General features: G+C 40.0%; 15 protein-coding genes across 15 annotated transcripts; 9 read left to right on the top strand and 6 right to left on the bottom strand.

The window, feature by feature from the left end:
• Nucleotides 1–135: 135 nt before the first annotated feature.
• Nucleotides 136–318, top strand: COX14 (Cox14p; the record flags this gene model as incomplete). Its single annotated transcript, XM_018133002.1, has 1 exon — nucleotides 136–318. The coding sequence occupies one exon, from the start codon at nucleotides 136–138 to the stop codon at nucleotides 316–318; it is 183 nt and encodes a 60-aa protein (XP_017988491.1).
• Nucleotides 319–480: 162 nt separating this feature from the next.
• AW171_hschr53446 (HER216Wp) lies at nucleotides 481–1,188 on the bottom strand (the record flags this gene model as incomplete). The annotated part of the gene is made up of 2 exons (XM_018133001.1): nucleotides 481–1,119; nucleotides 1,183–1,188. The coding sequence occupies 2 exons, from the start codon at nucleotides 1,186–1,188 to the stop codon at nucleotides 481–483; spliced, it is 645 nt and encodes a 214-aa protein (XP_017988490.1).
• Nucleotides 1,189–1,355: 167 nt separating this feature from the next.
• AW171_hschr53445 (HER215Cp) lies at nucleotides 1,356–2,008 on the top strand (the record flags this gene model as incomplete). Its single annotated transcript, XM_018133000.1, has 2 exons — nucleotides 1,356–1,358; nucleotides 1,433–2,008. The coding sequence occupies 2 exons, from the start codon at nucleotides 1,356–1,358 to the stop codon at nucleotides 2,006–2,008; spliced, it is 579 nt and encodes a 192-aa protein (XP_017988489.1).
• A 219-nt stretch (nucleotides 2,009–2,227) lies between these two features.
• PRE8 (proteasome core particle subunit alpha 2) lies at nucleotides 2,228–3,055 on the top strand (the record flags this gene model as incomplete). Its single annotated transcript, XM_018132999.1, has 2 exons — nucleotides 2,228–2,271; nucleotides 2,347–3,055. The coding sequence occupies 2 exons, from the start codon at nucleotides 2,228–2,230 to the stop codon at nucleotides 3,053–3,055; spliced, it is 753 nt and encodes a 250-aa protein (XP_017988488.1).
• A 108-nt stretch (nucleotides 3,056–3,163) lies between these two features.
• On the bottom strand, nucleotides 3,164–5,770 carry UTP14 (Utp14p; the record flags this gene model as incomplete). The annotated part of the gene is made up of 1 exon (XM_018132998.1): nucleotides 3,164–5,770. The coding sequence occupies one exon, from the start codon at nucleotides 5,768–5,770 to the stop codon at nucleotides 3,164–3,166; it is 2,607 nt and encodes an 868-aa protein (XP_017988487.1).
• A 191-nt stretch (nucleotides 5,771–5,961) lies between these two features.
• On the top strand, nucleotides 5,962–6,819 carry AW171_hschr53442 (HER212Cp; the record flags this gene model as incomplete). Its single annotated transcript, XM_018132997.1, has 1 exon — nucleotides 5,962–6,819. One exon carries the CDS (start codon nucleotides 5,962–5,964, stop codon nucleotides 6,817–6,819), a length of 858 nt encoding a protein of 285 aa, XP_017988486.1.
• A 158-nt stretch (nucleotides 6,820–6,977) lies between these two features.
• On the top strand, nucleotides 6,978–7,868 carry PGD1 (Pgd1p; the record flags this gene model as incomplete). Its single annotated transcript, XM_018132996.1, has 1 exon — nucleotides 6,978–7,868. One exon carries the CDS (start codon nucleotides 6,978–6,980, stop codon nucleotides 7,866–7,868), a length of 891 nt encoding a protein of 296 aa, XP_017988485.1.
• Nucleotides 7,869–8,010: 142 nt separating this feature from the next.
• Nucleotides 8,011–10,128, top strand: TRP5 (tryptophan synthase TRP5; the record flags this gene model as incomplete). The annotated part of the gene is made up of 1 exon (XM_018132995.1): nucleotides 8,011–10,128. The coding sequence occupies one exon, from the start codon at nucleotides 8,011–8,013 to the stop codon at nucleotides 10,126–10,128; it is 2,118 nt and encodes a 705-aa protein (XP_017988484.1).
• A 182-nt stretch (nucleotides 10,129–10,310) lies between these two features.
• Nucleotides 10,311–12,965, top strand: RRN6 (Rrn6p; the record flags this gene model as incomplete). Its single annotated transcript, XM_018132994.1, has 1 exon — nucleotides 10,311–12,965. The coding sequence occupies one exon, from the start codon at nucleotides 10,311–10,313 to the stop codon at nucleotides 12,963–12,965; it is 2,655 nt and encodes an 884-aa protein (XP_017988483.1).
• A 412-nt stretch (nucleotides 12,966–13,377) lies between these two features.
• CWH41 (mannosyl-oligosaccharide glucosidase) lies at nucleotides 13,378–15,801 on the top strand (the record flags this gene model as incomplete). Its single annotated transcript, XM_018132993.1, has 1 exon — nucleotides 13,378–15,801. One exon carries the CDS (start codon nucleotides 13,378–13,380, stop codon nucleotides 15,799–15,801), a length of 2,424 nt encoding a protein of 807 aa, XP_017988482.1.
• A 748-nt stretch (nucleotides 15,802–16,549) lies between these two features.
• Nucleotides 16,550–17,569, bottom strand: AW171_hschr53437 (inositol oxygenase; the record flags this gene model as incomplete). Its single annotated transcript, XM_018132992.1, has 1 exon — nucleotides 16,550–17,569. One exon carries the CDS (start codon nucleotides 17,567–17,569, stop codon nucleotides 16,550–16,552), a length of 1,020 nt encoding a protein of 339 aa, XP_017988481.1.
• A 174-nt stretch (nucleotides 17,570–17,743) lies between these two features.
• Nucleotides 17,744–18,121, bottom strand: CGR1 (Cgr1p; the record flags this gene model as incomplete). Its single annotated transcript, XM_018132991.1, has 1 exon — nucleotides 17,744–18,121. The coding sequence occupies one exon, from the start codon at nucleotides 18,119–18,121 to the stop codon at nucleotides 17,744–17,746; it is 378 nt and encodes a 125-aa protein (XP_017988480.1).
• Nucleotides 18,122–18,326: 205 nt separating this feature from the next.
• Nucleotides 18,327–20,906, top strand: CCM1 (Ccm1p; the record flags this gene model as incomplete). The annotated part of the gene is made up of 1 exon (XM_018132990.1): nucleotides 18,327–20,906. One exon carries the CDS (start codon nucleotides 18,327–18,329, stop codon nucleotides 20,904–20,906), a length of 2,580 nt encoding a protein of 859 aa, XP_017988479.1.
• A 170-nt stretch (nucleotides 20,907–21,076) lies between these two features.
• Nucleotides 21,077–22,438, bottom strand: GPC1 (glycerophosphocholine acyltransferase; the record flags this gene model as incomplete). Its single annotated transcript, XM_018132989.1, has 1 exon — nucleotides 21,077–22,438. One exon carries the CDS (start codon nucleotides 22,436–22,438, stop codon nucleotides 21,077–21,079), a length of 1,362 nt encoding a protein of 453 aa, XP_017988478.1.
• A 153-nt stretch (nucleotides 22,439–22,591) lies between these two features.
• Nucleotides 22,592–23,026, bottom strand: RPL30 (60S ribosomal protein eL30; the record flags this gene model as incomplete). The annotated part of the gene is made up of 2 exons (XM_018132988.1): nucleotides 22,592–22,906; nucleotides 23,024–23,026. The coding sequence occupies 2 exons, from the start codon at nucleotides 23,024–23,026 to the stop codon at nucleotides 22,592–22,594; spliced, it is 318 nt and encodes a 105-aa protein (XP_017988477.1).
• Between the last annotated feature and the right edge of the window lie 775 nt (nucleotides 23,027–23,801).

Raw genomic sequence — 23,801 nt, 5'->3', positions numbered from 1 at the left:
AACGTTGTTAACGCTAATTGAAAAATTCGTTACCTATGAGCATCTTTTCAAAATTGTTGTTTTCAAATTCTGATAATTTGCAATAATGAAGCAGCAATTCATAATCATTTAAATAATCAATAATAAGTGATTGCTATGTCTAAGTACGCATGGTACACTAGAGTTACAGATGCTGTGCATCGTTTGACTGTTCTAACGTTAGTTGGAGGTACGTTATATATGACAGGTGGTTTGGTTTACACTTTGTATGTTAATGGGAAAAGATATGAAGAAAAGGTTCTTAAAGAGAATCCGGAGCAAGCTAGCTCCACTGAATAAAAGCCTTGAAGTTTAGCTTGTTCATCTCGTGTATATATATATGGTTTAACCTGAAGATTTGTTTAATAAACCAACCAAAATTTAACTTATGTATCTGTATATATGGTAAGTTTCCCATGAAACTTTACATTTAAAGCAGTTAATTATGCCAAGAAGAAGGCCCTATAATTTTCTTTTCTTACCAGGAGATTTTGCAGATGGGCTTTGGGATCGCTTCTGTCTCTTCGATAATGGCTTGCCGCTGTGTGTTAGGCCGTGTTTCTTCAAAGTCTCCATTCTAGATTGTAAAAAGTCGAGTTCTGACGATGATGTCGGATTCAACGGTATAATATCTTGCTTATCGTAGTCTTTGCCACATACTGGGCACGATTCTACCTGTAAGCGCAATTTCTGGGGAAATACATCCCCACAACGTGAAGAATATACAAATCCTCCTTTAGAACGGCCTAAGACCTCGTCTCCGACTTCGCATCGGAGTAGGTTTGATTCAGGGACTACTGTTAGATTATGTAGATCGACGACATCCTTTAGACGCTTGATATGTTTAAACATTTCGACCTGTTTCGCTGTATAGCCTTTATGCTGAGAGTCTAGGAGCCACTCTAACACGGCTTCCTTGTTTAAAAGATTTCCCATGAAATCGCTTACAAGAGGTAACTGTAATGGACTGTTTGATAGCCTACATGTGCTCCATTTCGCCTCCTTAGCGTATTCGCCCGTATTGTCATCTGTAGCAACATTGGAGCCTTTTATGGCAGTTATAGCCAACCCTTTCGATCGAGTGATGCTACCACCATCATTCTTTGTAAAGAGTTAGTATATAGTTAGGAAGAAATGGTGGTTTTAAGAGCTTATGATACATACTCCCATTATTAGATAGCACTGGCTGGTATTAATATAATCAGGTGGTTTTATGTCGGTCTCTGTTATATATTGTCATGCATAAAAAAGTTGAGTGTACCAAATACCTGCTAATACACATTATAAACGCAGGCGGTAAAATAAACTAGCAAGATGTCCTACGACGAGAGAGATAAATGGTATGTAAAACTGCAGCACTTTTCATTTTTGAACATCCATACTAACCTTTGTTAATAGTCATTTCTATTATAAGATCGGCGCCTGCCGTCATGGCGACAAATGCTCCAAAAGGCATACAAGACCTATAAATTCCTACACAATAATCATATACAACATGTATGTCCAACCAGAAAATATCAAGTCGGAATATGATCTGATAGATGACTTTAACTGTTTCTACGAAGATGTTTTTATGGAGGCAGCCAAATATGGCGAAGTTCAAGAAATAATAGTGTGCGAGAATAAGACTGATCATCTAAATGGTAATGTATGCATAAGATTTAAAGATATAGATGCAGCAAAGGCTGCTCGAGATGCTTTTATTACTAGGTGGTATGGTGAAAGGCCGTTGTATTGTGATTTGTCGCATGTCACTGAATTCCGTGATGCAGTCTGTAAGAGCTATGAGGAAGGTCAATGTGAAAGAGGTGAGAAATGTAACTTTATCCACAGGAGGAAGGTTGATTATAGGCTTACGAATGATCTACTTTTGAGCCAGTGGAAGAAGTATCACATTAAAGACCCAGATCAGACAACCGCAGATACTACTACAAACGCTGGATCCAAACCACAAGCAATAGCAGTTAATAATCCAAACGATAACACATAGGTTGCTCATGCAGCATCTTAACTTTGATATGATTGATACCTTAAGCTGCCATAGCTATCAGCAGGCCTCTTGAGGTGCTCTTATTGAAACGTAAATAGTGATGTACATATATAGAGTTTAATGGTATATAGATTCCGGGTGGCAAAACATTTCTAGTTTTAGGACAGTACTACTAATAACAACGACATCTATTAGTTCAGTATACCGTATTAAGATCCAATGGCTGACAGATATTCTTTTTCGTTAACTACTTTTTCACCTAGGTACGTATTGCGGCTCCCCCTCACACTTTAAGTGTTAATTCGATGTTGTTCTATAATACTAACTCCCTCTTCAAGTGGTAAACTAGGTCAAATAGACTATGCTTTGGCAGCTGTTAAACAAGGTGTGACCTCATTAGGTATCAAGGCTACGAATGGTGTTGTCATTGCAACAGAGAAAAAGGCTAATTCTACATTGACCCTAACGGACACGTTAGATAAGATTTCTCAAATTACTCCAGATATCGGAGCAGTGTACTCTGGTATGGGTCCTGATTTCAGAGTGCTCGTTAATAAATCAAGAAAAACTGCCTACGGTAACTATAGGAAGACATACGGTACTTATCCACCTACCAAGACACTTGTTTCTCAGATCGCCAAAATTATGCAGGAGGCAACTCAATCTGGAGGTGTGAGACCTTTTGGAGTTTCTCTTCTAGTTGCAGGATATGATGATCATAATGGGTTTGGGTTATATCAGGTTGATCCCTCTGGTGCGTATTTCCCATGGAAGGCTACAGCTATTGGTAAGGGTGCAACAGCCGCGAAAACATTCCTAGAAAAGAGATGGAATGACGAACTTGAACTTGAAGATGCAATTCACATATCGCTTTTAACTCTAAAAGAGTCTGTTGAAGGTGAGTTCAACGGTGATACCATTGAAATTGCAGTTATAGGTGAGGAAAACGATGATCTACTTGGTTATAGCGGTGATGCTAAAGCAAGAGGCCCCCGCTTTAGGAAATTCTCTGCACAAGAAATTAACGATAGGTTAGAAGCTCTGTAGTTGTGCTCCTACATGATGTAACATAGGTAAACAAGAAAACAAGTAAGGAAATCTAGACAAATTAATGTATTTAAACCACTATTATACAGGTAAATAGATTTTATCACATTATTTAAAAGGTGCTTTTAATGGATCGATAACTTCACCGGGTTTGACCATGATTCTTGGTTTGATCATGTCTTGATGCGACTTCCTTGACGTCCATTCTTGTCCCAATGGCATTCTTAATGATCTTTCGTATTGTTCTTTAGATTCGAATGGGAAAGGAACCGCTGTAGATTGATACTTCATGTTTTTCTTATTCACCTTTTCATTTATAATGACGTTCTTGAGATTTTTATCTCTTCTCTTATCCTTCTCAACTACACCTTTAATCTTCTTTACAAACTTCCGCTTCTTCTTTGGTTGAGCACCAGCTCCCGCCCAGTCGCCCCAGCCAGGTAGTGTAGTGTCTACTTCTTTATCATCTTCATCTATAGCAACTCTCTTCTTTTCTTCTTCAAACTTTGCAACGACATCGTCACCAGCAAATGCTTCATTGATAACGTCTTGCTGTTTAAAAGTAAAGATACTCTCATCATCGCTTCCATCGACATTGGTATCTCTAATGTTCAGACGATTAGTTTCTTGCATATCCAAGAGAAGCTCATCGGCTCCATTCTTTGCAGATTTCGGCTTGGTGTTCTTTGCTTTATCTTTCTCAATCTTATTTGCTTTCTTTGCATCTTTAGAACTGTTTTCATCAATTAAGTTAACCTTTGACGATTTCAAAACGTATTCCTCACTGTCACTGCCATCTAGCCATGGGTTAGATTCTTGTTTATCAGCTTTGCCTGCAGATTTCGCAGAGCTTTTCTCGGCACCAGGTTGTTTCGCTGGTTTAGACTTCTGGGACTTCTTTTTATCGTGATCTTTAGATAAACGATTCTGCAAATTACTGGACTCTTCTTCCTGCTGTTCCTTTTGTATTACTTCATTCAGCTCCCTGTTCTCTGAATGTGATTGAAGTGCTTCCGCGGTATAAACTCTTCTTCCTTGGTTAAGTTGAACATTAGCTTTTGCCGTGCCAAAGTCATCCTCGAATAATCGTATATTCTGTTCGCTTTCAGCAGCACGCAGCTGATCAACCATTTCCCTGTTCGCTTCTCTTTGTCTAGCTTCTGCGTTCTTCATAAATGCCATGTTTAAAACGCCTGTCTTACCAACAGAAGCTCTTTTGAGTTCTTCTTCCTCCTGGTTTCCTGGTCCTTCATCTTCAAGGTCACTAATACTGCTTCCAACGTCATCACTGTTGTCATCGCCCATGATTTTCGCACGTAGAAGTTCGCCCTGTCTTAAAGATTCCTCCATCTCATCTCTGGTTGACTTATCCTTGGTAATGCCGTGCTTTATCATATCCTTGGCCCATTTAGATTGATTAGTGTGCTTCAGAGTCATTCTTTCTCTCGCTCTTGCAATATCATGTTCAGTATCACTTTCGTCAGATTCTACTAATGCTTTGTTTCTCATCAGCTCCTTCTTCTTTATACGACGATATGCTTTCGACTTAATCTTCTTAATTCTTTTGGCTTTAATTTCCTCTCTGAACATTAGCTCTCTCATTAAACGGAGCTCAGCAGTTCTTTTCTTCATCTCTTCTGGTGTTAAGGTAGCAGTAGCAATCTCTTCAAAGGTCGATTCCTTGACTGGATCTACCAGGTTGCTTGTTTTCAGAAGCTCCTGAACCTTAACTTCAGTCTCTGTTAAAGGCTTGTCACTTGAACGTGTTATCGCAGAAGCTTCATTGTGTTTTACAGGCGCATTTATTGGAAAGCTCAAATGTTCTGCCTGTCTATTCTGTTGCACAGTATCCTGCCATTTATCCATTTCATTTTTAGAAAGTTCATATGCAGCTTTACGCTCATGTCTCTTTTGAATACGCTGTGGCAGCGGTACTGCAACTGTCTTTGCATCTCCTTTTAACAATATCGCCTTGTCAACTGCTTCTTGGTCATCTACTGCTCCTAGCATTGCATTCAAATCTAATTTATGATTACTACTACCAGCAGGTACCGCAAACTCATTCTCTACACCACCAGCATATGTATCCAGTCTCTTGTACTGCTTTTCAGTGGTTGACTTCAAGCCTTTGGTAACAGTAGTCAACTCAACTTCATCATCTGAAATTCCAGTGAAAGGATCTTCTTCTTCTTCCTGGACACTTGAATCACTCAAATCTTCACTAGATTCGCTTTCAGAGCTGGAAGAACCGTCATACAACTGCATTTTATCATTATCGACTTCATCAGAACTGGAATCATCATTTTCAACTTTTGCATTTGCATCCCAGACAGCAGACAAAGGAAGCAGATCTTCTTCTTCAATAGATGTATATCCACCATCCTCATCGTATTCTTCAGGAACATACTTGCCGGCCTTCTTTTTGTCTCTAATAGTCTGCGAAAACTTGGAATTTAGCACATCGAAATCATCATCCGAGCCGAAAGCTTCATCGGAGTCCAGTTCTTCATCTTGAAAACTTGCATCTTCATCTTCATCATCACTACCATGTTTAACGTTGACTATTGCACCATTCGCACGAGCTCTACTGTGTTTAGAATCATAGCCAGTTTCACTATCATTATCGGATTCAAATTCCTTGTTAGCCAATTCAAAAGCATTTTGTGCCCTTCTTTTCAAGACCCTTGTCTTGGTATTAACTCTCTTCTTTGCCATGGCACTCAACCCAGCAAGATAGTTACTACTAGTCTAGTTATTATGCAGCTAATGTTCAAATCTTATTGTATAGCTCATCTCATCGAAAATTTTCATTAACTATGTACATTTCTTTTTTCTAAAATAAAGGTGGTGGTGCAATAGAGATTAAAGGATCAGGAATAAAAACTCACTGAATCAGACGGTCAGCGATGGAAAGTTATGCTATGGATGCTAGTGAAAAGTCTCGTTTAGCTCAACGAAAAGCCAGGTTTTCAAAAGCTGCTAATGAAAGCATTTTGGCCAATCCGCTTGCAGACCGCGGACTTCTGAGTCGAATGGGGCCAACCAGCAATAATAGTTCCATTAACAAACTTCTAGACAGTTTCAGTGCTAAAGAGAGTCTCCTAGTTGAACTTGAAACCTTGTACACCAAATCTCCAAATGCGGAGGTTCTTGGCCATGGCCTGTGTAAATTGCGGCAGATAATAGTCAGTAACGGTGCAAAGGAATTTGCAACTGACCAAGCACTAAGCGACTTGTCATATCGCTTATTTAAACTGTCTGTTGAGTACCATTCGAGTCAAGAGCAATGGTTACAGGTTGGTTTCTGTCTGAAATATATATCCGACAACCTTGCACACCTCGAGAGCGCTTCAGACTACCAGGCCTGTTTAGTTGTATACACTGCATCAATGGAATCGGACGCTGCTCTAGCCCTTGATCGGCTTCAGCAATATCTTTCACCGAAGTCGAATCTCTACCATATATGTCTACAACTAATTAAGGGTACTGCTTCACCAAACATCCAATGGTTTAAAGCCGTATATGAAATGCCAGAAGACTGCATTCTACGCAAATTCATAATTAGTCAAACTCCAATTTTTCGCACATATCAAGCAGAAACATTGCGCATTCTAAGCCGAAGTTATCGTCAATTTCCACTGGCGGCAATTGAGCGTCAGTGGTTTTACGGATTGAGTTGGAATTCAACAGCAAAAAAGGAACTGGAAAAGTGGCCAGTGGCCAATGGAATAGTAAAATTCTTCCAGACTACAGGAACTCGCTAGCAGTCTTCAAACTACCATTACGAATGATTTATGTCTCGTAGTCTGTAATACCTAAAATCACGTCAAACGAATGATCTTAAGTTATAGACAACTGCATTATTAAAACTTTAACACTCTAGCTTCCCTTAATCTAGCCAGAATAAAGGACTATAAAAGCTATGCGTCAATCAGATGAACTCCTATCCCCGTCACTAACGTTACAGGAGCTACAGCACGCACTCACTCATGACAGTGGTACTCGAGCTGAGCTTGAAGCTCGCATCTCTAACGTTCGTGATAGTGTGTTACCAGTAAGGCTATTATTTAACGATTTCCTGCGAACATTAGCGCAAATAGATCAACTTGGTGATCGATCACCGCAGGAGAAGTTTGCTCTGGTACGTACAAAACTGTTAGAACTGCATTCTCGAGTGCGTTCACTGGTAGGCGATTTCCAGGCGTTGAAACCGCTTTTAAATACAATGTCAACATATTCTGAGACTAGAGATCAAAAATTCTCTCCTTTAGAAACGTTATCACTTTCATCTGAAACTGTTAAGCCGCTTGGTACGTCTCCAGCATACAGAAAGCCAGCTGTAACACCTGGTAGTAATGCTCCAACGCCCGCAGCTGCTGCTGCACTGGCTGCGGGGGTTGCTAGTTCTGGAGGTAGCTCATCGACGGCTGCTGTGGGAGGTATTACACAGTTTCCCGGGACTATTCCACATATCAATCCAGGTGTATCCCCGCTGACTATGCTAGCAAGCCCCCTTGCAGGCATTAGTCCTGGAAGAAAAGTCTCTGTTGCACAGCAATCTCAACAGAAACAACCAGCTGTACCACACAAGGCGCCGCCTAATAAGACTCCAGTTATAAATTCTACGAATTTAAGTCCCCAGAGCATCCTTAATATGTCTGCAGCGGAAAGTGTTGGGGCAAATACCATTGGAATGGCTGGCCATATGGGCACTGCGGTAGCGGGACCAGTGGGAACAGGTATCCCTGATCTCGATGCACTTGATCTTAACTCTGTTGAACTTGGATCACTCAACCTAGATCTCCTAGGATAGTTTATAAATTTATAGCAGTACTGCCGTATCTGGAGATGATCTAAAACGTGTATGTCTTCGCTGTATTTAAAAAGTTAAATGTGACTCACTTTGTATAACATTTACAACTCTTTACCACAATTCAGTAGCAGAATACTAGGGAATGGCAGAAGCTATTACAAAGACATTTGATGATGCTAAACGTGAAGGCAGGACTGTCCTAGTCACCTTTTTGACAGCAGGTTATCCAACCGTAAAAGACACGGTTGATATAATGCGTGGCTATCAAGATGGTGGAAGTGGAATAATTGAACTTGGAATGCCTTTCTCAGACCCTATCGCTGACGGTCCAGTAATTCAACATTCTAATAATGTGGCACTTCAAAATGGTGTTACTACTTCTAAGGTCTTGGAACTTGTTAGGGCAGCTCGTAGTGCTGGAGTTACTGTACCTATCATTTTAATGGGCTACTACAACCCAATTTGGGCCTACGGTTTAGAAAAGTTTGTTAGTGAGGCAGCAGAAGCTGGTGTAAATGGACTGTTAATTGTTGACCTCCTTCCAGAAGCAGCCCATGACTTGCGTTCTTTGCTTCAGCGGAGTGGTATGAGTCTAATACCGCTAGTAGCGCCATCAACTACAGATGAACGCTTAGCATTCCTATCAAAGGTTGCGGGCGCTTTTGTCTACGTTGTATCTCGTATGGGTACTACTGGTATGCGTAATAGTGTGGAGGATGATTTGGGTTCCCTAATAGCTCGTGTTCGTAAGGCAATGGGCAACAAAATACCTTTGGCAGTTGGATTTGGTGTGACAACAAGGGAGCACTTTGACAAAGTTGCTGAAGTCGCAGATGGTGTTATTGTAGGCTCTAAATTAGTCACCCTTATTGATTCAGGAACCGAAAATGCGTACGAGGCTGTGAAGAGCAGTTGCGAGGATTTGGTTGCAAGTCAGGTCAAAACTGCCGGTAACGTTGATGATCATAAATCACACTTGATTGAGAAGCCTTCTGCCGACAACATTTCGGAGGAAGATCCCGTACCTTACGTTCTAGAAGGTGCATTTGGGCAGTTTGGAGGGCAGTTTGTTCCAGAAGCCCTCCACGCTTGTCTCCGGGAGTTGACGGCAGGTTTTGAAGCAGCTATCGCTGATCCCAGTTTTTGGGAGGAGTTTAGAGCTCTTTATCCATATATGGGGCGTCCTTCTTCGTTTCATAAAGCCGAAAGACTTTCCAAATATGGGGGTGGGGCTACGATCTGGCTCAAGCGAGAGGATCTCAACCATACAGGTTCGCACAAGATCAATAACGCTTTAGCGCAAGTGCTTCTAGCTATTCGCCTAGGAAAGAGCCGTATCATTGCAGAAACTGGAGCAGGGCAGCACGGTGTGGCTACTGCAACTGCATGTGCGAAGTTTGGTTTGCAATGTACTGTTTTTATGGGAGCTGAAGATGTTAAACGTCAAGCGTTGAATGTCTTCCGTATGAAATTGCTAGGAGCTGAAGTTGTCGCTGTGTCTAGTGGTTCCAAAACTTTGAGGGACGCTACCTCGGAGGCATTCCGCTACTGGGTCTCGCACCTGAAGGATACGCACTACGTTGTTGGATCTGCAATTGGTCCACATCCATATCCTTTGCTAGTCAGGACCTTCCAAAGTGTCATTGGCCAGGAAACCAAGCGCCAATTTGCAGAACTAAATGATGGAAAACTACCTGATGCTATTGTTGCATGTGTAGGTGGAGGCTCCAACTCCACTGGGATATTTTCTCCTTTCGAAAACGATACTACTGTGCACCTCGTTGGCGTGGAAGCAGGTGGTGACGGAATTGAAACCGGGCGTCATTCCGCAACACTTACAGCGGGTACAACCGGTATTTTCCATGGAGTGAAGACCTACGTTCTTCAAGATGCAGACGGTCAGATAAAAGAAACCCATTCAATTTCTGCTGGGTTAGATTATCCAGGTGTCGGCCCAGAACTTGCCTCATGGAAAGCTTCTGGAAGAGCTGAATTTAGGACCGCTACAGACGCTCAGGCGTTAGAGGGTTTAAAATTACTTTCTCAACTTGAAGGTATTATTCCAGCACTTGAATCATCTCATGCAGTTTACGTTGCAATTCAGTTGGCTAAAACTATGAAGCCTGACCAACATGTTGTCATAAACGTATCTGGTAGAGGTGATAAGGACGTTCAGACTATCGCAGATGTTCTTCCAAAATTAGGCCCACAAATTGGATGGGATCTAAGATTCGAAAAAGACCCAACGAGTAGTAAATAGAAATACAGTATGTCTTCCATATATAGTTTTTAGAGCTTCTTTTTTCTCTTCGTATTACACAATAGCTCATCTCATTCGGGCCATTTTTAAAAATGATTAATGTTTTAGCGACAGAATTGTGTACAAATATGAATCTTTCTTAAAGGGTAAGAAACACTCCTAATAACCCCAGCAAGGAAGCGATGGCTGGTGAGGATAGTTTACTACCGCAGCGTGATGATATTGGTATTCAACTGGGTATTGGAATTTCTTCTTCGAACCTGTACGTACCTGCAGATTCAAGGTTATCTGACGAACATAAAACACAATGGATTGAAGGTTACATGGAAACTGGAATATCCAATCTAAGAGCTTTGAGAGTAGTAGAGGGTTCTCAACTATTAGTTACAGACGCAAATGGTCCTGTCGGAAACGCTGCCGCTGCAGCTGAGCATTATTTGTTAAGCGATGAGCTACTGGATGAGGATGATGACGATCCTGTAAATGAACGAGAACTGCTCTTAGGTGCAACATTTAATTCTAGTAATGCATGGAACGATATTCTGCCAGAGTTGCCACAGCCGTTTGATGTATTTAGAAATGTTACAATACCGCAGTCGTCGATGTACAAAGTAAACTTTAATAAGCCGGTTACAAATAGAGCGTATGTTCCAAAGGCACTGATATCGAGTTTGTCTAAGAATGATCTACCTTTGGGCTCTCAGGAAGAGGCAGAGGCAGAGGCAGAGGCAGCTAATAATGAGAGAAAGCATAGGGACCTTGGTTTTAAAATTGTGGATCCCACGAGAACCCAGATATTTAATATTGGAAGCATACAGACAGCATATGACCTTCGACAAGACAGAGAAGGGAAACAGGTTATTGCATTTGCCTCTGGTGAGGCTAATTCAGTCTTAAACATTTCGTTACTCTGTCCGCAAGCGCAGAGAGTTGAGGTTAATGAGGATAAAGCGACGATAGATAACATAATTACACTCCAGCTCCATCAGAACTGTCAACAGTTGGAACTTTTTTCATCGATTAAGAGTATTAAAATACCAAAGCCTTCAACTGCCCTGAATAGATCCTCTAATAGTATTTTTGTTTTGACTGAGGTTTGTCTACTGGTTATACGAATCCTATCAATCGATTATGCCTCTGGACGGATAAACTTGCAGAGGTTGGAGCCTCTAGAGTATACCCAGTTTGAACAGTTCCCGATTGTGGATGTAGCTATGAATCCATGGAACTTGGATGAGTTTGCTATTATAGATTCCAAGGGTAACTGGTGCATTGGTGAGATCGCCAAAAGCAAGAAGAAAGCAATCAGGTTACGACTAATGAGGAAATATAGCGGGACCATATTTGATCCTGAAGAAGTATCAAACTGGAAACGTATAGAATGGGCATCTAACCATACCACATTGTTTTTGATTAGCCGATCCAGCTTTATAGAAATGAATTATATGGAAGATTGGCAATTAGAAGTTATCCAGGCCAAGACATGGTCCAGATTACAAGATTATAAACGTATAGGTGAAGATTTAGGCGTCCTTCTTACGACTAAAGAGGTAATATTCATTAAGCACGACAGCTACGGCGTCAAGCGGCTTCTCTCGTGGAAGCACGAGTGGAATAGCAAAGATGCATCATTAAAGTTCGCTGTTTATGAAAACTACCATGGGCGAGAACAAGTGATTTATGTTGCTTTATATTCCAGAATGTCCCCAATGGTAGTGAGTAACCACTTCTGGATGAAGAACAACGTTTTCCAGGCATCGAGAACTCCGCACTTACTTGAACTACCAAACATATCCACAGGCATCAATTGCATTGTTTTCCCAGAATATTTTGAAACTCATGAAAGTGACGATGTATTCATACCAATTTATGTAAGAGCACTGAAGGGTAGTAGGATTTGGAGATATCTATTGAGTAATAAAGCCTGCAAGATATACCCAGTAAAGGAATATGATACCCTACCTCATCTTGAAGCAGTCCACGGTTATATCACAGAATCCTGCTCAAAAGATGAAGAAGAACTCCTGTCCCAAGTTGTTGCGAAGTTTTCGGATTCACTGCCCAATAAGCAGGAGAACTATGATTCATCTATCGAATACCTCAAATTTCAAGAATATGGTTACCAGTTGTCAGAGATGATGAATAAAACAATAGAGGGCTGGAAACGTGAAGAAGAAGAAGAAGAGCAGACTTTCAAACCTGCTAGTCATGTGGGCAATCTGTCAGAAATAACCAAAGGTCCCGGGTATTTTGAGAATGTGGAAGAGTTTAGCTCTTTATTACAGCAATTCATCGAATACTACGAAAATCATGGTATTACGTTCAACAGACTAAAGACCATTTCTAAACTTCTCATTAAAGAACCTGTGGATTCCTTTGACATACTGCATAGCAAACTTCTGCAATGTTGGGAACCAATCTCTGACAACGCGATTCCAATTGCCATTGAAATTATTAAATATGTCGCACTAGACAGTATGGCTTTTTATAATTTGACAAAGCTTAAGGAGATTGATCCGAATGTATACGGTGAGCTATCAAGTACATGTCAAGAAGTTTTTGACCTGTGGGATGAGGATGAGATGTCTTATCCAGATACTCAAACAACTCAAAATCAAGAAGATACAGCCCTTTCATCCATTAGGCCATCTTCGTCACAAATTCCCCCTACTATAAGGTCTTCTCAACCCTCTGGACAGACTTTAAGAAGCAGTTTACCAGATTCAATGTCACCGGCGTTTTCTTTACTCTCCCAACAATCGCAACCGATTGCTAGTAATAATAGTCAATCCAAAACATACAAAAGGAAGAAAAGACGTGTTCGTGGATTCGGCTAGTTGAATCTACGCAAGATTGGGAATAGCTAACTAGTTTTAGCGGTATTTAAAGAGTATAGAGGTGTGTTTATTAGCACTGCCCTTATTGGCGGACCCGAATCAACTATATTTTGCTCATGCAATCTGACTTTTCATATTAAATAATAAGTTAATTAATAAACACATAAAAAATTGTAGCAAAAGCTTGAAGGATAGCATTAAATAACAACTAACTATGATCTACTGGATTTTATAAGACCCTTTAACTCCTTAAAGATCCGGCAATAGGCTCTATATAGAACCGTTTAGCATTAAAAAACGTTAGATCACTACTCACGGTTAACGTAATCTAAGTTCTATGATAAGAGCTAATTATCAGTAAAGTATTAGAAGTATCCTATACTCTATTATAGAGGGCCAATTGCTCTTTAAGATGGTAAACTATCGGTTAATAGCGTTATGTGGTGCAATACTTTCACAGCTGTTGGCATTTGCTTACAGTTCAAGTGAAATGGAAGAGTTTGAAAGACGATCCAATCAATCACTATTGTGGGCTCCATATAGGGCCAATTGTTACCTAGGTGTGAGACCCAGGTACGTCAGCAAGACCCCATTCATAATGGGGTTGATGTGGACGAACACTGGTCAATATACTGCTATAAGAAAGTTGAGACATCTTGTCGACATGGGTGACAACATGGAGAAGTATGGGTGGGAGCTGTACGATCCAAGAATGGGTGGCAAGCAGGTGATATTGGACACCGAAAACAATATGAATTTAACAATATATTTTGTCAAAAGCCATAATGGTGAAAATTGGGGGTTTCGGGTTGTCGGAGATACATTGAAGAAGGAAAAAGGCGGCTCTAGTGGTTCCATAGTTTATTACATGAACCAAAATGGTGATTCTGGGAGGAACTATCTGTTGGCCAGAGATTTAAGTAATGATAACGTGAACATGTTTCAAGGTGTGAACGAAGAAATGGGGCACTATGAGGTGAAAATAGTAGAAGTGAAAGGAACAAAGCCATCTGGTAATGTTATCACTGCAGATTGCGATCCCTCTAAGTCTTCTCATTTATCTATAACTATCCCGAATGATGAAGCGTGGAAGGCTAAGGATGTTTTCCAGATGTTGATAAGTGACTCAATTCAGGATCACATTACCAACTTACGCGATAAAATGACTCCATCAGTGCTACCATCTGCGTTCACGTTGAGGAATTTCCACAAATTTCCACCTGGTAGGTTCCATTTCATCCAAAAAACATACGATATTTCTAAGGGTCCATTTGAAGTTGATTTTATCTATAACAAAGTCAATACTAAAGAGCGAATTGAAAGTTTAGATCACCTAATTTCGTCAACCATGGACAGAATTAGAAATAAGTTTGAAAAAAAGTTCACTATTAAGGATCCAAAGTATGAGCAATTTGCCGTTGAAACTTTATCGAACTTGCTTGGCGGGCTAAGCTACTTTCATGGTGATCAATATATTGACAGAACTTCAAATCTTGATGAGGACAGCTTTGAAAAATTTCAGCTGGAGCATTCTGAACTGGAAGGTCCTGCAGAATTGTTTTCCTTTGTTCCCAGTAGAGCTTCCTACCCAAGGGGCTTTTATTGGGACGAAGGATTCCATCTTCTACAGGTCATGCAATATGATTTTGATTTGGCTTTCGAAGTTTTGAAGAGCTGGCTAAACTTGATTGAAGACGAGAGTGGCTGGATTCCTAGGGAAGTAATATTGGGTAACGAAGCCAGAGTTAAAGTTCCTAAAGAATTTTTGGCTCAGAGTCCGCATGTTGCAAATCCCCCAACTTTAGCGTTGGCCTTTAGTAATTTATTACAAATGGCACACGCTGAGCCGGGGATTGAATCCACACTTGGTGAGATAGATATCGATATGATAGATATCGATGATGATATTTTGAAAAAGAATTTTGATTTGCTTGCTGAATATTCTGAAGGATTGTACAGCAAGCTCTTGAAGAACTTCAATTGGTTTAGAAAAACACAGGGGGGAATGGTCTATGAATATTTGGATTTAGTTGATTTGGAAGGTAAAACTATCCACGAGGAAGAAGGTTACAGATGGCTTGGTAGAACATACAACCATTGCCTGCCAAGTGGTCTGGATGATTACCCAAGACCTTCCCCTCCTGATATTGGAGAATTGCATGTAGATGCACTCTCTTGGGTTGGGATAATGGCAAGATCTTTGAAACAAATAGCAGGCTTATTAGGCAAAAATGACGATTCTAAAATGTTTGCAAAAATTGAATCAAATGTCATCGACAATTTGGAATCCTTACACTGGAGTGCTAAAGATAATTCATATTGTGATCTATCAATTGATGACGATAACAATGTTCGTAAATTCACTTGCCACGAAGGCTACGTTACTTTGATGCCTTTTGCCTTAAAATTGATCCCACGTGAAAACTCAGAAAGATTAAGGGCAATGGTTGACCTTATGAGTGATCCGGAGAGACTGTACACTCAATTTGGGCTACTCTCACTGTCTAAAAAGGACGAGTTTTATGAAACTGGTGAGGTCTATTGGAGAGGTCCAATATGGATCAATATGAACTACCTGTGCTTGGATGCATTAAAACACTACTTTGGGCCGGATTCTGCAGCCGCAGTGGACAAAGAGTTACAACAAAAAGCCAAATCCTTATACCGTGATCTCAGGGCCAACCTGTTAAACAATGTCGTCAAATGGTGGAGGAAAAAAGGTTACTGTTTTGAACAGTACAACCAAAAAACAGGAGAAGGCCAGCAAGCGCAGCATTTCACAGGATGGAGTGCTTTGGCTGTTAACCTTGCTGGAGTATTTCCTGAAACCTTATAGTTGTATTAATACTTTACTTCATAGTAAGCAATGTTTAAATAAACTATTTTCGGATGTTATTAGAAAGTATGCAATTTTGAAGTAAACGTTTACGTTATTGTCTTTATCTTACAGTATTTCAGAAAATAATAGGCTCAATTGCTTATAGGGAATTCTATTTATGAAAAATTCAGGTTACATAAATAAAGCAGCGTGTAGCTGTATAGGCAACTTGCATCAAAGGTCTAAAAGAATGATCAGGATCTAATGGCCTAGAACCTTTTAATTTAGCTTTCACAAAATAAGTTTAAGCGAGGTGTCAATAAGAAACATGAAAACAACCAAAATTAATCTCTGCTTATCCTACGGTTATTTCTGTGACGACAGCAAGCAATCAATTTGTGAGTACATATAGTTCCACGTACAACTGAACTGGGTTACAACTTATGCAAGGTGTGTGGTTTCGATCCACTGTAGTCGGGTGCACTGACGGAGCGCTGCTACATCTAAAACAGTTGCTCTCAAAGTAACATTAGAGAAATCACAGGTTTCTGTAAAAACAGGATATCAAAAAAGTCGGCTATAGAAAATCATTCGCCGCTTTCGCTTATGCATTTACTGGAAGGTTCAAGAGTACAGTATTTTCGAGTTCAAATTCAGCATTCTTGAGACAAGGCTTGGTCCTGCTGAATGATAAACTCTCATGTATTAGTATAATTGTTCTTTCTCTAAGTTTCTTGGAGGCAATATTATTGCAGTATCTTAGGTTCTAAAATTCTATGATCTTTTTGGGGAAGTACTCGTCTATCAGTTCCATATAGTAAAGCTTTAATTCATCACTCTTGATGATTTTCTCATTTTGTTTGGAATATAGATCGTACTGATTAAATTCTTGGACAGCTTTCAACATACGGTAATCGTTTTCATTCATTAGATATCGGTATGCATTTTCTCTGTGCCATGGGTAAAAGGAATGATACCGGATCATAGCTAATGCCTCTTCTTTAAGCGTGGATTGCCCTTTGGCGATATAGTACATATATTCGTCATGTCCCCAAGAAATCATGACTGAGTCTAGCCCACAGTTCTTTTCATATATTCCTAACTCCTGGGAATAGATAGGATGTCTGCTATCTGGGTTAGCTTCGAAAAACTCATGGAATATGATAGCGTCAGAAAACTTGCATCCCACAGGGAAAGTGTCTCCAACCACGTCCCACTGCCCTTCACTTTCAAAGAAGTACAATATCTTGCCTAGATCATGAATTAGTCCAACAAGTTGCATCCATCTGGGCTTCCCGTCTGCTCTAATCGCCTCTGCTGTTTGAAGCGCATGGTCAATCTGTGACAGTTCAGTATCAGGATCAGAATCATCAATAAGCTTTGATAGTTTACAGAGCGCATCCCATATAGTCATTCGAGCTCTTATTCGAGTTTTATAGTTGATCCTAGCTTGCAGATTATAGGACACTGTCTGGTTTTCATGCTGTTCTTTATAAAAATCACGCACTCTGCTCTTAGCTTCGTGATATTGTCTCAAGGTGCTTTCAGCAATTGGTGTTAAGCTTTGCTCGCATTGAGTAATGTTTCTTCTTTTGGACGAGGGCTCATCCTCATGTTCTCCTTCATTCTGAGACTTCGATCCTGTGTTGTTTAGTTCATTCTTAATGCGACCTTCAAATGCATTCAAAGACTGAACTGCATCATCGATTTCCTCCAGAATATGGCCCTGATCCACATGGATGTGCCCGCTCGTAGTAACTAGCCTGTTTGCTTCGCCCTCATTCATCACCCGTTAGCAGTCCAAAATGCCATCCTTCATGCACTATGAATTTTTAAAGTCTTCAACTATCCGACGTTTTTATTTATGCATTCCACGATTTTTATTAAAAATATAAATTCCCAAAAATAAATTACTTATATGATACATATAAACGATGCTAATAAAATCAATCACCAGTAACTAACGTTCCTTCAAAGCCTTATTTCTCTTCTCCCTTTTCCTCATCCTTTCAACCTTCTTTGCATGCATTTTTGCAGCCAACTTCTCGTATCTTTCATTCTCTTCCTTTTTCTCTCTACGATCACGAAGAGCCTTAATACGGGCTTGTTTTGCCGCTTCTTTCTCAGCTTTCAATTCCTTTAGCTTTTCCTTGAATTGCTGATCTTGTAACCTCAGCTGATGCTTCTTCTCCCATGATGTGAATTCCTTATTTTTAACCACACTACTATTGACCCTGAAAGGAGCTTTCTCGACTTTCCATGTTCTATTACTCACTGGAGCACCTTTAGTGAGTTTTTTATCGTCCATCTTTGCTTCCATTGCGAGTTTAGACACCATACCCTTACAGTCTTGGTATAATTGTCTAATAGAGATGTTAAAATCATATTATCAAAATTTTTCACTTTTCTTTTTTCTTTTTTTCTGTGCAGATTCGATGCTCATCGGTGTGTTCTAGAAATGATATTTGAGATGCAAGAAGCGTATTGTAGTTACAGTTAAAGCCATCGCTATTGGTGAAATACACCTAGGAATTTCTTAAGACATGGCGAAATTGGTTTCGCTTAGAGGGAAATGTCTGGAAACATTTCCTCAAATGGTGGTGAGGTTCATCACCATTCCTAGAGCGATGAAGTCTAGTAAACGGGGTAGAGAACGATTAAGACCATCTGTATCGGACAGTCAACCGAAAAAGGGTTACAATGAATCAGAGTTGCTTAATCCGGATTTCTCGAAGGGTGATGACGCTCACTGGAAGCATAAATTAAGTCAGTTAAATGACTTTATGAAGGACTTGCAAAAGAAGGTGAAGCTGGCAGAGGAGATGAAGAAGCAGGAGGCTCACCGCCAAACCTTGGGCTTGGAAAATGAATTTGTTGTTTCTAAGATTGAAGAAGATGCTTCACATGTTTACAAGGAACTGTCTTCTAGCGAGAGTAATACCTTACAGATAGGAGGTAGTGAAGCGAACGACTTGTCCAGTATAATTTTAAGTGCTTCGCAGCAGGTGGATAGCGTTTTACCGAAGGAACTAGTGGCTAGAATCAATGATGACAACCTTGTGCTGAACTCCTTGCTGAACTCCAGGAACAGAAATTGGAACGCTATTATAGACCGATTATACCGTACTACAGATCGTCTAAAGGGAATACCTAAAACTGAGATACATTCAAAATTCTTAGATAATGTGAAAGGATTGAGCTTTGAAAATATTGAGAGGCTGGACAAAATGTTGACAGAATCATTTGGCTCTGGTGTTGAGTTTGATCTTGGGATGTATGAGACGATATTTATAAACTTGTCTCATTTAAACCCCTCCAGGAACGATAAACAGAGAATTATCCAGATGATGTTTAAGCTTATCGCGCGTTATGATGCAATTAAAGAACAGTCAAACTTTACTTTAAGTCAGAAAGTTCTTAACAGTTGTCTGCTATTTTCCAAAGGTATTTCATCATTTGAAAATATGAATGCGTTCTTAACCAAATTCAAGGAAGACTATGGCATATACCCTAATAAGCATAACTATACGATGATCATTCAGTTTTACGTAAAATCCGGTCTAACAGAAAAAGCATGGGCAGCCTTCGATACAATGAAGTTCCTGTCGTTGGAGCACAAACCTGATGTAAGAACCTACAACGCAGTGATTAACATCTGCTGTAAAGAAAGAAACTACGCAAAAGCTATAGATTTGTTTCAAGAGATGAATGATTTTAAAGTAGATCCTGATGAGATCACGTACACAAGTATGGCAAAGACATTGGCGGCTTGTTCTGCGGATTCAATAGTGAGTGAAGGAAAGGCTGATTCTCTAAGGCTAATGGGGTGGAAGTATATTCATTTATTGCAAAATAATTTCAAAACGGTCAACGAAAGCAAGAAAACTTCTTATGAATATGCTGCGGTTGAAGCCATGATGGCTTTGGCGGCTTATGACGGTGACGTTGCCATGGCCCGAGCCTTGTATCATCGATATATTACTGCTGTTTATAAGGCCAACCTTGCAAAAGCACAAGCCTATGAAGAAGATAAAATAAATTACCAAAGAGTATGGCAAAAGTCCCTTTCTCCTCAATTATTTAATTACCTGATGTTAGCTTATTCGAAATGGTCACGCGGAAGATTACCTATTCTGTCTGGGTATGAGGAAGGTGCTAGGCTAAGACATTCTATTTTGAACAGCATCGACTACTTAGGAAGGCTTGATGCTGATGAGGGAATCTTCACCGGATTGCCAATGCTGCCATTGGCCGAGTTGTTTAATGAATCACAAATCCTGTCAGAATCAAGGGCAATGTGGCAATTCAATTTGGAATTCGGTGGGACTGTCCAGTTACGTTCCATACCAGTGCAGGAGGCCGAAATAGCATTCAATTCATTCGCTAGATCTGCCAATAACTTCAGCGAGTTTAAGTTTAAAGTCATGAATCAAATCGCGAAGTGGAAAATGACCCTGGTTAACCATCGTATACTTAACTCTTCCAACTTGAATACTTTCTTGACTATTCCACTTAGATTAGGAGACAAGAAAGAGTTTTTACTAAGATTTGAAGAATTTGTCTATCAGGAGCAGAATTTGGATAAAATGTTGCTGCAGTTGTATGACTCCATGAAATCGCTCCCTGAGGGCGAAGCATCGATAATTAGAAATAATATTGAGTCAAATATTTCTAGTTTTGAGAAACAAATGGATCCTAAAATTGAATATCTAGCATCAATGAAGCATAAGTTATTGGCATCTTCACCAATTTATGAATTGAAAATAAAGTTAGCATCGAAATTCCGTGACATAGATCTGGCAACAACTACTTGGAAGGAGCGTGGCGATTTCCGTAAATCAAGCCCTTTTCAGGCACTGAGTATAAGTGAAAGAAAACATTCTGATACTCGCTTTGCTTGTGCTATGGTAGAGTTCTTTACTTCGTCTGGAATGTACAATGACGCGTTGGCCGTAGTATTATCATCACAGCGTCACATAAAGTGGACATATTCTATGGTGAAACCATTGCATATTGAATTGAAACGTATAGAGGATACTAGTTCTGCTAGGAAGTTGTTAGAGGTTGTGAATAAGAAATCACCAATTCAAAAAATTGATGACCAGATAAAGAATTTGTTATGATATCAAACTAAATTTACGAATTACTATAAGGCTATTGCTTATTGTTTAAATACTTTGTGCCTTATTCTACAAGCAATTATGCTTCCTGTAAATATCAAATAATATTAAATGCATAGGAACAAACACTATAGTCTGTTGTTAAAAACGATGTCCGTACTTACCAAGCTAGATTAGTTAACTACCTTCATTTCCCATATAACGTCGTCACTTTGCCCTGAAGACTGGCTTCCAAAATCACTGTCGATGAACATTAGTTCAGGTGATGAACTATCTTTATCAACTATCTGCTGAGATAAAGTTTCCACCTGTAGTTTCAACTTTTGGACTTCCTTTTCAAATCTCTTTCCATAATGATCGATGTAATAATTAGCACCGTTCCGCCCTGCAATCAAAATAATAAATAGCAAGAAACCAGCTGCTGCAAAGCTATGTTTAAACCAAATTACACATAATATCATTGAAGTGAGCTGATATAGGTACTGGAACAATGTGTATACAAGCATAGGAAATGGAGGGGGGAGCTTTACCAACCAGTGGTCTTTGAATCTATGTGTAGTCAAATATTCAAAACTTGTAACTCGTTTGCCAGTTTTGATCTTGTCCTTTTTCTTTAATGTAATAAAGTAGTGGTATAACAACTGCCATATCAAATAATATATTGAAGTATAGAAAACATTTGTTTTTAAGATCCATGATGGCGAGCTGGCTTTCGAGGCCGCTGGAAACCTTATTGCTTTAACATCTTCATCAATTAAATGCGTTATAGCGTACCACGTCAATGCAGGAGTGATATGTATGAAGCAAGACGTGACTTTATCCAATGAGTGTACAACAAACGAATTTCTCCACGTTATAACCGCAAAGGAAAGAGATCCGAACGTAAATGCAAAACAGGTCTGATATAAATGCACTGAACCTGGTGAAACCCATAAAAACACAAGGCATAAAAAGTTCACAAAGTAGCAAAGGTCAGCCATAAAATAATGGTTTCTAACTTTGTAGTAAGTATAAAACCTTACGGGCATCAAAGAGAGAAACATCAACGTATAGTAAACATGGAACCATTCAGGGCACTTACCCAAGATAAATCCAATAACAAAGATGTTTATAAGTGTGAATGTGTAAAATGCCTTGTCAAGTAAACTGTTATTAAAAAATATCGAGTGCAAGGGCTTGTCCATAGCCTGGATCTTCTGAATCGTCTTCTTCTTGAATGACTCAAGTTGCGGGGTTAGATCTCCAGCAGAATCTAAAAGCTTATCAAGTGCTAAATGTGACTTGCCATTCTGCAATTTCTGCCTAAAATATAAAGTCGAAGGCTGCGCATATGTTTGTACCGAGGACGCAATTGGATCTAGGATTTCAATAAGATCGCCAAACGCGGATTTATAGGTGTTCCACATGTCTGGGGAACAGTCCTTATTTGCTTCCACCATCGTTGACAGATGCAACTTAATTTGGTCTCTAGAATGATTGACGGTGGCTGCCTGAAGCTTGTATAAGTAATGTCCCTTCTTTGTTAAGGAGTTCATCGTTGTGAACTAGTGACCATGTGAAAGATCACGTGACCGTGTACAATCATGTCGCGATTACCGAGCTGTATCAACAGGCTTTGAAGCTTTGACAAGACATCAATTAGAATATACAGTAAGTCTATACAATCTCTAGAACGATGACTTAGACATTTAAGCCAAAGTGGTCAAAATGTCAGAGTCACCAGCGTCCAAAACGGTAACAACACCGACTCTGAACAACTTACCGACAGCAGTACCTAGTTCGTTGTTACCACCTTGGAAGTAGTAGACCTTGGTCTTAGAAAGCATAGCGTAGTATTCTAGCTCAGACTTTCTCAAGACTGGGGTGTTGGCAGCGATGATAATCAACTTAGCCTTACCTTGTCTCAAGGACTTTATGGAAGACTTGAAACCCAAGGTGTACTTACCGGACTTGATAACCAAGGCAAGCTTTTGGTTAATGTTTTCTTGGTTCTTAACTGGGGCCTGTAGGTGAAATGTTAGTATGGGAAGCCATATACAGGTGGACCAGCACCGCAATGAGTGGCAGCACAACTGCACTCATCCAGCGTTAATACCACCGCAGTTTCAGTTTATACTGACCATCTCTGTGTATATTTTACTGATTTGAAATGCTAAACACTCCGGTCTGGTTATATAAAGCAGAAGAGTATCAAGCCTAGTTCCGCAAAGTTCGTGGTAATATCTAGCTTTAGGATACTGCGATGCGAGGACGTGAGCGCAGCCAGATCTGTGTGGGGGAAATTTTCGCCGCCTAAAACCGACCCCGTGTCGAAAAAAAACTTAAGATTATATGTGACTGCTTAGACTACGGGGTTTTCTGTGCCGCACCCATACATCCATAATAATTTCTTTCACGGAACATTCGTAACCCCACTTGTCTGTAGCGGCTAGGCGGAGCAGTCAGCGTTGCTAGACGGAGACCTCTCAGCCTATCGCGGGGCCTCCGCCTACCAGTCTCTGCCCACCGCGAAGTAACACCGCGCCGAGCCCCGCGAGCCCGCTGTTACTGTCGTAACACTAAGTCCTCGAAAAATAAACCCAAAATCATTTACCAAATTAACAGTAGAGGTTTGCACAGTTCCGTTTCAAAAAGACAGAACAAACAAGTAAAAGGTATGCTATCGATATTGTGACTAGGTTAAAACGATTGGGATTACTGTTGAAGGCTGTTATATCCATTATATGATTTAGATGATTAATGAACAGGGGAAATATTATTGACGTTTTTACGACTACGTGATAAGTGCTTTAACTAAAGATTATGCTAACCACTTACGGATAAAACTGTTATCTCTAGCGGTCTCAACCATGTGAACCTATTTGTTAACCACGAAGTTTTGATATTGAATCTTTACTA

Source organism: Eremothecium sinecaudum, chromosome V (assembly GCF_001548555.1).
Source record: "Eremothecium sinecaudum strain ATCC 58844 chromosome V, complete sequence".
NCBI lineage: Eukaryota > Fungi > Ascomycota > Saccharomycetes > Saccharomycetales > Saccharomycetaceae > Eremothecium > Eremothecium sinecaudum.
This window is presented reverse-complemented; position numbering and strand designations above follow the sequence as displayed.